Below are 12864 nucleotides of genomic sequence, written 5' to 3'. Positions count from 1 at the left end.
TGTAACGGTAATTTAAAACCTGCAAGCAAACACTTGGATGTCATAAACTGAGAGCTGAAACTAGTGTTGGAGTATAGCCCCTGAGATCACCTTGCTTACCACACTAGCTGACCATCACTAGTTTAGCCCTCAGATATTACAGAGCAGGTAGCAGATGCACTTCTTCACTTCACAGTTCCCCACCATCTCAGACCTGTTAAATGAAGACAGATCAATCCAGACAGTGCATTTATCCAGTGTAATGGAAAACAGTGTCTAAGAGCTGCTGTTTGTGACTATTCTTTCCATTGCCATCAGTTTTGCTAAAATGGTTCCAGTCTTATCCAGTCTGTGTGAGCAGTTGAAAGCTGTGTGTGAATCAAAGCTCAAACTGTTTTTCTTGACTTTCTGTTTCAGAGCTACAACCGACTGATTGCCATTGCTGTAGTGTAATGTCTGTTATGAGCTAGCAGCACTGAAATGTCTCTCAGTGTGTCCTAACCTATTCAAGATCCCAGCTGCACTGAGCTTGCGGAACAGAAGATTTCTGTGGAAGAAATAGATCTCGAGTCCACTTTTAAGGAAGACAGCTGTTCAGGTATGCTTACATTTCACTCGCTGATCTGTTTGCTATTATCTCTTCCCTTCCATATACTCCCATTGCTCCAATTTACCACTTGAGAAGATTCCAAAGGAGATTCCTGCAGAGGGTGGCTAATATTCACTCACACAGGTGATCTTGGAAAACTGCTGAGGACAGAGCAGCTGATAGGTTTGTCATTGAGACAGCAAGTTACTGCAAACTCCTTAGCTGTTCTGATTTCAAACTGCCTGCTGTGAGTGAGGTTTGCAGTAAGCCCCAGTGTTGTATTGAGCAAATACATTTGTTCAATTTAAGACGTGAGAAATCCTTTAACACATTTGCAATTCCAAGGGACCACAGCTGCCACCTGTAGGTGAGGATAGAAAAGATTGGGGCCAAAGATTAGCAATAACCAAGATGAGAACTTGAAATTTCCATGTCAGATGATACCTGTTGAAAGAGAGGTTTCTGTCTCTCCACTGCTTTTACATTGCAGACCCTGTGAGAGAGAACTGCCACACAAACAACAGATTCAGCTTTTAGGAGGCTTGAACTGGTTTTAGCATGTGTAAGTCACAGCTAAAGTGGCATGGGAGAACTTGTCGGTTTAACTTGGTTTTTGTCAGATTAAATCATGATTGATTGAATGCTATGATGATTCAAGTTTGAAAGGAGAGTGATTCTTTGGTTTCTGTTTTATTTCTATACCATAGTTATTGATTTCACCTGAGAAGCTCTGTTCAGTGATTTTAATCCACATGACTATTGCACAGAAATTATCTGGCTTCACTCCTCTCAGATTTCTCTTGAAGGTTTTGTCTGTAGAATATGATTAGTCATCGTGAGGTCAGTGAGTTATTGGTGAGACTTGAGAGGAGCAATAATTAGTGTCGTCTTATATGCTGAAGCAAGAGTAGATATTATTGAAGGTTAGTATGCAAGAAAGCTATTTAGAAATAGAAATTCTCAAGTGAATAACAGTGTCTGGTTAATCTTTTATAGTAAGTTCAGAAGTCAGTGCCTTGCAGAATATCAAATGAACTATGAATAAAATCTCTACTCTTTGAGGCTTTTGTTCCCCAGGGCTCAGTTTAGGGGCTAGTCTTATTTAATCACAAACATAGAATGATTGAAGTTGGAAAAGACCTTTAAAATCGAGTCCAACCATTACTCCAGCCCTAAGTCCACCACAAGACCATGTCCCTAAGCACAACATCTACCTGTCATTTAAACACCTCCAGGGATGGTGACTCCACCACCTCCCTGGGCAGCCTGTTCCAGTGCTTGACAACTCTGTCAGTGAAGAAATCCCTCATAATGTCCAACCTAAACCTCCCTTGGTGCAACTTGAGGCCGTTTCCCCTTCTCCTTTCACTAGCTACTAAGGAGAAGAAACCAACCCCCACCTTGCTACAACCTCCTTTCGGGTAGTTGTAGAGGGTGATAAGGTCTCCACTCAGTCTCCTGTTTCTCCAGAAAAAACAACCCCAGCTCCCTCAGCCACTCCTCATAAGATCTGTTCTCCAGATATATTCACCAAATTGGTTGGGAGTGTTGATGTGCCTGAGGGTAGGAAGGCTCTGCAGAGGGACCTGGACAGGCTGAATCAATGGGCTGAGGCCAATTGTGTGAGCTTCAACAAGGCCAAGTGGCGGGTCCTGCACTTCTGTCACAACCCCATGCAGCGCTCCAGGCTTGGGGACGCTGGAGCTGCCAGGCAGAAAAGGACCTGGGGTTACTGTTTGACAGCTGGCTGAACACGAGCCAGCAATGTGCCCAGGTGGCCAAGAAGGCCAATGGCATCCTGGCCTGTATCAGAAATAGTGTGGCCAGCAGGAGCAGGGAAATTATCGTACCCCTGTACTTGGCACTGGTGAGGTTGCATCTTGAGTACTGTGTTCAGTTTTGTGCCCCTCACAACAAGAAGGAAATTGAGTTGCTGGAGCATGTCCAGAGAAGGGCAATGAAGCTGGTGAAGGGTCTCGAGCACAAGTCTTATGAAGAGTGGCTAAGGGAGCTGGGGTTGTTTATTCTGGAGAGGAGGATACTGAGGGGAGACCTTGTCACTCTCTACAACTCCCTGAAAGGAGGTTGTAGTGAGGTGAGTGTTGGTCTCTTCTTCCAGGTAACTAACAATAGAATGAGAGGAAATGGCCTCAAGTTGCACCAGGGGAGGTTTAGATTGGATATTAGGAAAAATTTTGTTACTGAAAGAGTGGTCAAGCACTGGAACAGGCTGCCCAGGGAAGTGGTGGAGTCACCATCCGTGGAGGTGTTCAAAAATGTGTAGACGTGCACTTTGGGACATGACTTAGTGAGCATGGTGGAGGTGGGTTGATGGTTGGACTTGATCTTGGGGGTCTTTTCCAACCTTAATGATTCTGTGATACCTTGTTACCTTTTTGCAGAAGTGTGGTGTACACTGCAAGAAAATGACATTAGCTAATAGAATATCCAAGAAACAGATATAAGAGAGACCAGTCCTTTTGGTCATATGTTTCAATGTTTGAGCTGTGTGTTTTATAGTGTTTACTGAGGATTGTTATAGATAAAAAACTGAGTTTCCTTTGAAAGGCACAAAGCTCTAGACAACTTTGATCTTTGGATTTCTTCATGAAAACTACTGAATTCACATGATTTTTATTATTGGTGATACAGGCTTTCTTAATTTAATAGGAATAGTCAGTGTTTCCTCTAGATAGGTAACATGTAACAGTTCTTTCCAAGGGATTATTTTTTTATTAAGAGTTTGTACTGTTTGTTTTTTATTAAGAGTTTCCCACTGTATCACTGCAGTATACATGGCACCTAAAGTCAGCTCAAGGTGTCTACCTGCTGCCTTAAGACTAGCAGACTCTCATTGAACAACGTAGTGGTGTTTAAAATACCATAATTTTAAAACGTTGTATAATGCCACAGTGGTGCTTGCTATTGAGGGCAGAGTTACTGGAATTATGTTGAAAAATTCAGATTAATCACTGCCTGAAAAGTTCATGCCAAACTTCTGTAAAAATCCTACTGCATAATCCAGTTTATTTTTTCTTCCAAACCAGTAGCACATTTTCATCAGTTGCAGAAAACTTGTCCTTTTTGGATGTTTGACTGCTGCTACCAGTTTGACTTCCAAGGTGTGCAATTTGTTTAAAGCAACCGAAGTACAGGATTTCTTGTTCAAGTCTTAGTGTTCTACAGTAAGTTTATCTTTTGAAGTGGATCTATTATAAAAACTCCTGTATTAAATTTCATAAAGCAGCTCTGCTGGGTATACAGTTAAAAATGTATACGAAATAGGATTGATGCTTCAAGCCCTTAATCCTCTTAGTGGCTCTACACTGTGTTCACAGTGGCTTTCCAGTAGTTTCATTTCTCTTTTACTGGGGAGCCCAGAACTGGATGCTGTATTCAAGATGGGCTTAACCAGTGCCAAGTAGAAGAGAAAGGTCACCTCCTTCAGCCTGGTGGCAACGCTGCTCCTAATGCTCCCCAGGATTCTGTTAGTGGTCCTTGCTGCAAAGGCACCTCGCTGGCTCGTGTGCAACTTGCTGCAAGCTTTCTTTCCAGCCAGTCAGTCTCCAGTGTGTATTAGTGTATGAGGTTACTTCTCTTTGTTGGACTTAATAAGGTTTCAGTCTGCCCATTTCTCCAGCCTGTCAAGTGTCAACACCCATCTGGATGGCAGTGAGATCCTCTGGTCTGTCAGCCACTACTCCCAATTTCAGTTACATGAAACTACATAAAGTTACGAAGGGTTTGAGGTACTTCTAATTCAGAACTGCCATCATACTTCACGATTCAGCATGTTCTAGATTTTAGCACAGACATGCAATGCTGCAGGTCTGTCCAGCCTGTGGTCTGGGTGTCAAAGATGTCTATTGGAGGGCTCTGATAGCAGGAAACCCGTGTGGAGTGTTACATAGCAGTGTTCTCGGAGAAACTGTATGCAGCAGTCAGAGCTTTTCCAAGAAAACTGTCAACCTTTGGTCATTAGAGTAATTGGAGGCAGTTGTTTTGTGAACTTTGTTCAGTTACTGACAGGTGTATTTCCTGTATATAAAGGCTAATCTATAAACAGATGTCAAATATCTGTGAGGAGAGACTCTGGCTAAATTGTTAAGGTAACTGCGAGTGATAGTCATCGGGTTAAGTCTTTCACTGGGGTTTTAGTTATTGGGGGTCATGTGAATAAGACTTCTCTCCAGTTTTTCTCTGTGTTGGTTAACTTGCTTCCTTTGCAGGAAAAATGAGCTTTATATGTGAAAAACATATTCAAATAGTATATCTCTTTCCAGTGGATATTTGGGCTCCTGCCAAGAAGAAATGACAAGGTTTTCTCTATTTCAGGAGGGATAGGAAATGGGGAGGGGGCAGAAATGGATTGCATGAGCCAAGCAATGCATGAGAAGCTAGTGGCTAAGATGAGCTCTGAGAGAAGAGGTGATGTGAATATCCCCTTTAAAGCAGAGGAGTTGCTTTTCCTTGAGCTAGAGGTAGCAACTTTACTCTTTTGGCATTATAATTTTATCACTCTGAAGCTTATGAAAACTGCAGAAACATTGAAAGGTTCATACTCCGTGGCATTTCCAAAAGTACTTCAGGAATTACCTTGTTTTGTGCGATATACTGCAATACATTTAAATTTTTTATTATGACTTGGTGCTTTTTAAGATGCACAAGGCAATTCTTTCAGTCTTTTAGACATTGTGTTCTGTGCTTCAGAAAGACATTACCAACCACAAGTGACTTCTTGCATGCCTGACTAAATGGAAGCATCCTCCACATGGGATTTAGCTTTGGATTTTCCAGAGCTGAGACCCTCATCTCCTCCTATGCCTGTAGGAACATGCAAGCCCTAATACAGAGCTGACTGCTCAGTATCTGCAACCTGAAATCATAAGGTCTGTGAGGAGTCTGCAAGTTGAACCTCGTTCTTCGTAGTGTAAATATCCTGAAACTGCAAAAAATAGCAGTCTGAGGAGGCTTTGTGCATAGTAGGCATAGCAGCATAGGTTTTTCAGACCATCAGGTCGTCAGGGCTTAGGTCTTCTAGTATGCCACGTGTTTTGGTGATTTAAAAGTGTCATCCAAACTAGCAGTGCTTGTTTATAACAGTGAAAAATAATTGTGGTAAATTTTGATTGGCTTACTCAAACAGTTATGAAAAGGAAAGAGGAGAAACATCCGCAGCTGTTACAGCATGTTTGATTTGAAGTAAAACCAGCAAAGAGCAAGGGACAGGCAGCTTTCTCCTTTAATTAAAAGTGAGAGAGAGAGAGGAAAAAAAATGACTAAAAACACCCCAAAACAAGCAAACAAAACAAAACCCCACAACAAAAAAAAACAAACAAAAAAACAAAGACAAAATAACCCCCAAAAAACCAAACCAAAACAAAACAAAAAACCAATCCCACACGCACCCCCCCAGACAAAAACCCAACAAAACAACCAAAAAAAACAACCCACAAGAAAGCAAACCAAGTTTGAAGTGGCAGGAGTGTTTTTTAAGAGACATTAATGTCACGCGAACCATTTCAGATTACTTTTAGAAATCATTTTGCTTTTTTCCCCTTTAAGTAAGGCTTGGCCAAACTGCTAAGAAAGCCAAAAGCTCATGTTTATAACTGTTGCGAATGGCGTTAATTAGCATATGCTGTACAGAAATATTTTGCTGGCCAAAAATGCCTGAAGCTAGAAGTTATTGTTCCAGCGTTCGTTAGCTGGTTGACGTGGGTGCTGCCTCACTAACACCAGCGAGTCAAGTTCATGAGCCCAGCGCATGCTTCCCTGGCCTGTGCCCTTTTGCCTACTTTGCTCGCAGGCACGTGACAGCAGAGGAATGCAAAGGAGGGGAAGTGCACAGCGGCTTGCGATTAAATTTGGCCTTTAAGGAGGAAAGTGAGTGTTCAAAGAAAAGGGCTTCAGGAAGTCTTTGGTGTTCAGCCATCATCATTCAGAATAGTCTTAAAGGCTTACAGAGTCCTTAAGTATACAAAAAGGCTTGATTGTTTCACATTTTAGGGTCAAGTAATAGCCATAGAACTAGACTTGTCTTTGTTTTCGAGGCTTGATTATTTATTCGAGTTTAATTCTTGCTGGTCTAGTATTTCTGTGGGAATAATGAATATTTTCCTTGTTAAAGCTTATTTAATTTTATGATCATGCTAACGTTTAATTCATTAAAATATTGGCTTTACTGTTTAGGATTAATGCTATTAATGCTATAATCTTATTCTGCCTTGGACAGTAGAAATGTGTGTGCCTAAAAAGGGAAGGGTTCTTGAAATTCTTTCTCCTCGGAAACAGAGGAGGATGGTTACAAATTCCCAGACAGAGAAGTCACAGAGGAGTTGAAGGATAATAGAAACTATATAGGTGCTATATGGTACTGAAGATGTAGTACCATTCCAGAATACAAAATTCCATGAGTGAACTGGAGAACTCGTTGGCCCTTCTTGAGATAAATCCAGGTGCCTGATGGGAATATGGTTGGTTTTGTTGTGTTGGGTCTTTTTGTTTTGTTTTGATCCCAAGTCTTAATAGTACTACTGAACATACAACAAATTCTTAACTTTGAGTGTTCTCCTTTGCAAGCCCTGTTGACTGCAGGGTATACCAGTGTTACTGCTGCTGGTCTCAGTTTCATTGCTCCGTTGCAGTTTTGGTCTCAACACCATACTGGTGATGCACAACTGGAATGAATGAATGAATAGCTGACTTTGACTTCCTGTTACTTGTCTGTAGCAAGGCCCCTGCGAATAAGCAGTTATTAGTGATGGAGTCATTAGCTACTACAAATTGCTGTTGTTACTAGGGTACACAGTGCTTGTCTGAAAGGTTTTGAAACTGGTGTTCAAAGCTGATTTGGTTTCTTCGTTGTCCAATCAGGACCCTGTACATGCACAGATCAAATCCCATACTATCTGTATGATGCTATGAGCTTTAGCTACTCTTTTGGAAACCCTTTACCCAGGATTCAGCCTCTAAAACTTGAGAAGTGGCTGATGGATTTGCAAGACACGTGAATTGCCATCCGCCACTGTAGCAGTAGTTGTATTCCAGAGGTTGACCATTGCAGGCTGACCTAGGGATAGACACTTTAAATATTGCAAACAGTCGCCACCTTATGGGTCACTACCTTACTAGATGCTGTGCATCAGCACTGATATTGTTCATCTCCACCTAATGCTCCTTCTCTCCCTATATTGTGTATTTATTTCTTAAGTCTGCTATTACTGCAGCACCTCCAGTGCTAACATTACCTAGTTGTCTAGTCATACACCTTTGCACCCCTTCTTTGTGCTCCAGATCCCTTTGACATAGTAGAGTATTGACAGACTAGAGGAGCAGCACTACAGTCATCATAAACTGCTTTTGAAGTGCCCGGCTAAGCTGCACTGGTTCGGCCTCACATGCCGTTCAACAGGGGATGAATGTCTACCAGAACTTAAATGTAATTACAAAGTCTAGGCTTCAGGTTTGCAAAATAAATGTAAATTTTAGCCTTTAGGATTCAAAAGGGATGGAGTAGTTGTACTTGCTTTTGATTTTGCTTAAACAGAAATCTCAGTGTCACCTTAAAACACTTGGTACCGATAATGTTGTGTTCTGTACCAGTAAAAATAGGAAAGTAAAACGTGCTCTTGAATCCTAACTGCTATGTACCCATGGTATGCTTTTCAAAATACTGTCTTCAATTTTCTGCTCTGCTCTGAATTTTTACATATTGCATGTATGCACAATATTCAGCTTCCTGCAATCCTGCCAGAAGGACTGAGTTACACGAGAGTGTTTTGCTTCCATTTTCAGCTGTTGTGGTTAGAAGAGGTACCTTAATTAACGTACTGGACACTGGGACTAAAGTGCAAGCATAGGCTGTAAGGAAGAGCTAAGTACTGTATATACATTTGGCATAGTTTGAAGTATTTCCTTAAATTACTGTGTAGAAGATACCTTCCTAGAAAGGGACTAGCTCCTAATTAATTTGTTTTAATTTTGCTTTTTGACAGAACTCTCTCTGAAAATGGCAGAAGCTCATCAAGCAGTGGCTTTTCAATTTACAGTAACTCCAGATGGGATTGACCTGCGAATGAGCCATGAGGCACTCAGGCAAATTTACCTATCTGGTGTCCATTCGTGGAAGAAAAAGTTCATCAGATTCAAGGTATTTTAAATTAGTCAGGCCCACCAAACCTGAGGGCTATTTAGTGTTTTATAGATTGATTGAAATTTTGTTTAGGCAAAACTTAACTTTCCCCCCTACCCCCCTTTATGGCAAATGAGGTTCCTTATTGTGAAAGATTTGTGTGGGATTTAATTAAGACAAGGGATACTGAGGAAAGTAGCCCTGGGTCATGCTGTTAAGACTGAAAGGGTACATCTTTTTTATTTATTCACAGAATCAAGTTGAAACAGATGTAGAAACTAACAGCTGTAATTTACTTAATTATCTTCCTAATACATCATGTAATTTTAGTATCCTGTCGCCTAAGGGTACAAGACTACGCTCTTAATTTTATGTGTTCTTTGCCAGAATTAAGGAGAACGTTTGGTCTTTTCAAAAAGTTACCTTAACATTTGTCTTCTACAAGTTTGCTGAGTAGTAATATTTCTAATGATGTGTTTGATATAGATTGTTGTGAATTTGTTGGTTTGTTCATGGGATCATATATGGGAAGTATTTATTTTATTAGTAGCAAACTAGATAAACTACAGGCTACCTTCAACATCTCTTTTAAAAACATTTGTAACAGTAGCCTTAATAAAATTGTATAAAGCTATGAGAAGGGCTGTTTAAATGCTATGAAAAAACCAACCAACAAAAAAAAATAACCCAAAAAAACCCCAAACAGACCCAAAACCCCAACACCGCCAATCAACAAAAAAGCCTCCAAAAAAAATATCCAAGCCTTGAATCTGGTTTTCAGTGTCTTGTTTAGTAGAATATTCTTGCCATGTATTCATTTAGAGAGGCCTGTCTCAGTGTAAGGGGGAATTATTGACGTGTTGTTTGTTCCAAAGGATTTTGCTGATTTCCACATTTTCAGTAAGACTTGTAGCAGCATCAGTGTTGTCTACAAAAGAACTCAAAGCTTCTTTTGATTCTTGATACCTTTGTAACAGTCTTTTGTAGCAGTCAAACTTAACTAAATCCATTGACTCATGAGTTATGTAAGAAAATGTTGGAAAATCTTAACTTCTTGTTTAAAACTGAATGCCTTTAATGCTTTGATTTTTGTTTCTTTCCATGGTAATATGAAGTCAACCACTTTAGTATGAAAAAAAAATTTATGTGGAGGCTTTTCTTTCCAGAATGGAATTATCACGGGAGTTTACCCTGCTAGCCCATCTAGCTGGCTTATTGTAGTCGTGGGTGTGATGTCAACAATGTATGCCAAAATTGATCCCTCTTTAGGAATAATAGCTAAAATCAACCGAACACTTGATACAACGTAAGTAGACTGAAAAGTTACTGTTCTTCTACAGGAAATCAGTTTTATTTGTAGCTACTCTTAAAGCTAAGCCTGTTAAAGTGTATCAGTTTTCGAACAGTATGTTTTTGATAGAGTAAGCCAACTAAGCAGATGCATGAGGGCAAGAAATAGGTAGGTTGTTTTACCAGTATTACTACATTGTTTTCTGAGTATTTGGGAAACACATTTGGCAACTTCAGTGGCCTTTGATCTTGCTGCATGAGAGGGTGTTTATGGAAAGGGCTAAACAGGCAGGACGCTTGTGTAATGCCTGCCTGTAGTAGCATTAGACTTTAGTTTGCTATGTTAGATCCTCTTTAAAACTCAAACTGATGTTAACTGGCACACGGTGACTTTTTTTTTGTTTATTTTTACATAGCGGCTGTATGTCAAACCAAACACAGAACATCGTGAGTGGAGTACTTTTTGGCACAGGGCTTTGGGTTGCCCTTATTGTCACAATGCGCTACTCTCTGAAAATGCTGCTTTCCTACCATGGTTGGATGTTCTCTGAGCATGGCAAACTTTCTGCAGGCACAAAGTTTTGGATGGTAAGGATATAGTGTCTTCCTGTTTCATCTTAACTTCTATCTGATCTGTATTCAAAGCCCTAAAAGAGAAAATTTTGTAAGTTTTTCCTTGCTTGTGTTTTCTGTGTCATAGGACCAGGAGGCTTTTAGTTAAATATTTCTGCTAATTACCGTCATCCTTCTGATGCTATAATTAAACTATTCAGAATGGCCTTGTAGAAGGAAAGCACTTCAAGAATGACTTCTAAATTTGGCAGTGCCTTGGAACTGTGTGACTTAAATACCTACTACTTCTCTAAGTGCAAATACAGCTTCAAGAACTCGGGCTGCCTGCACCAAAGAATCTTGTCCTCCCCTGAAAGCGCTACCCCAATTCTTCGTTGAAATGTTAGGATTTCTAGACATTCATTCTAAAATTAATCTTGTGCTTGAAGAAAATAATATTGAATGTCCTTTCAGTTGTTTTAGTGCTATGCCTCCAAAATGAGTTTGAGAAAAAGCAGAGGGTAGGTAGCTTTTTATGCAGTTTTCCTATAAGGATGAGAGTCATCTGGCTCCTGTTGATTTTTGTGGTGCTTTGGAAAAGGGCTTTTAAAGAATGTGACGGGTATAAAGTGAGGAAATGTTCATATAGGTGCTCAAGAGATGAAGTGGGTTTCTTTTACTTGGGCTTGATTGTTTCACCTCACTTATACAAGTATTGTAGAAATAACTGAAGTGCCCTACTATGATAAAATTAGTCTCTGCAGCCTCAAAAATTAACTGATGTGTGTTAGACTAAGAGCATTTCATGATTTCTTATGAAATACATGCGAGAGCAAGTATCCAGAATGGTACACTGAAGTAGAATTTGCTGTTCGTCCGTTACAAATTAAATTTCTAATTGATAGTTTCTCCTGGAAGCGGTATCAGGAGCCTCATGACTCGAGTTTGTACGGTACAGGCTCTGAATGGTAAGGCTTTCTGTCAACTGCGTGAAGCTGTAGCTGGCCGGGTTTTCAGCATGTCCTACCAGATAGACGTTTCAAAGCTGTTAATATTGCCTTACCAACCTTGAACAGTATGACCTGTAATGCTACTCACCGTGCTGCTTTGTTAATTGTATTTATAAATATTTGTCTATTATATATGTTGCATATGTATCTTTGTATTCTATTTTGTTGTGTATTATATATGTTTTACAATACAGAGCATGATAAAGACCCAACAGAGTCTCATCTATACTTAATGTGAAGTTCTGTTTTAATACCTTATTCTTTCTTTAGATAGCCCCAACAAAACAGAGCTGTTTCACCTTGTAAAACAGTTCCGACTACCTTAGATTTCTGCGTTTTTATTATCCCTTAATATTGTGTAATTTTCTGGAGGGGTTTTCCTACTGTGTTTGTTGCTTTTTTTTCCTTAGCTGTTTTTCATGCTAACTAACAGCATGAAAAATGCTGTTGTGAATATAGTGTCTTCTGTTCAAATAGTCATGCAGATCAAAAATCTGAGCTCTAATTTCAGTCACAGTAAAAAGTGAATTTCAGGCTGGATGGAAGTCTGATGGCACTTTTTAATGAACGTATTTCATCTTCTAAAATTAAATTTCCTCTACGAAGGTTAGGGGGAAAACCCAAGTATTGGTTGCAGTTTTAGAAAATAAGTTAAAAAATAACATTAATCTGTGAGTAGACACAGTGCATGCTAGAATGAGAGAATCTGCTGTGTCTGCAATGAAATCATAGATGTGATTAAGTATGCATGTCTGTCAGCGCTGTAATGGTCTCAGACTGTTACAAACTCTCCTCAAGTTTACATGAGATAACTACTGTGAATTGTGTTTGCTGTTTTTGTCAGTTGAGCAGGTACTCTGTGTCTGAAGATAAGTTCAGCCTTTCCTGGCTTCAGGTTCTGGAGTAAAATTGTCTCCAAGTATTGGATTAGATTTTTCTTATTAAAAGTTGAGCGCTTTTTTCTCACTTGACTTCAAATTTACCTTGTCATGAAGCACAACTAGACTTCTTTGTACATGTTGCACCCATGTACACCTGACAACCTGATCCGTTTGGAGGAGGTATTTGTTGGTAATACTCTACAGTTCTTAATAGTGTGCTGCCTAAAACAACCTCCTCTAGCTGTGCTGACCAAGTAAATTGAGCGTGGGGGGGAAATTGCATTTTAAGAAGTAGTTTTGACAGTTGCAGGGGGGATAGAAGAGAGAAGTTCTAGAAATTTAGTAGTGAAATGACATCCTCTGGTTTTTGTCTTTAGTCCATTGATCTATATTCAGTATATGATACAGTATATTGGACCAAGATTGGAC

General features: G+C 39.9%; 1 protein-coding gene across 1 annotated transcript in view; it reads left to right on the top strand.

Moving 5' to 3' along the window:
* Positions 1-486: 486 nt before the first annotated feature.
* CPT1A (carnitine palmitoyltransferase 1A (liver)) overlaps positions 487-12864 on the top strand; it is a gene marked incomplete at its 3' end in the record, with an annotated part of 31487 nt that continues 19109 nt past the window's right edge. Inside the window, exons 1-4 of the mRNA XM_010178627.1 lie at positions 487-577; positions 8566-8720; positions 9869-10008; positions 10409-10580. Coding sequence (XP_010176929.1) covers positions 8580-8720; positions 9869-10008; positions 10409-10580 — 453 coding nt within the window. The remainder of the gene's footprint in view (positions 578-8565; positions 8721-9868; positions 10009-10408; positions 10581-12864) is intronic.

Source organism: Mesitornis unicolor, unplaced genomic scaffold (genome assembly GCF_000695765.1).
Source record: "Mesitornis unicolor isolate BGI_N332 unplaced genomic scaffold, ASM69576v1 scaffold7742, whole genome shotgun sequence".
NCBI classification, from domain to species: Eukaryota; Metazoa; Chordata; class Aves; order Mesitornithiformes; family Mesitornithidae; genus Mesitornis; species Mesitornis unicolor.
This window is presented reverse-complemented; position numbering and strand designations above follow the sequence as displayed.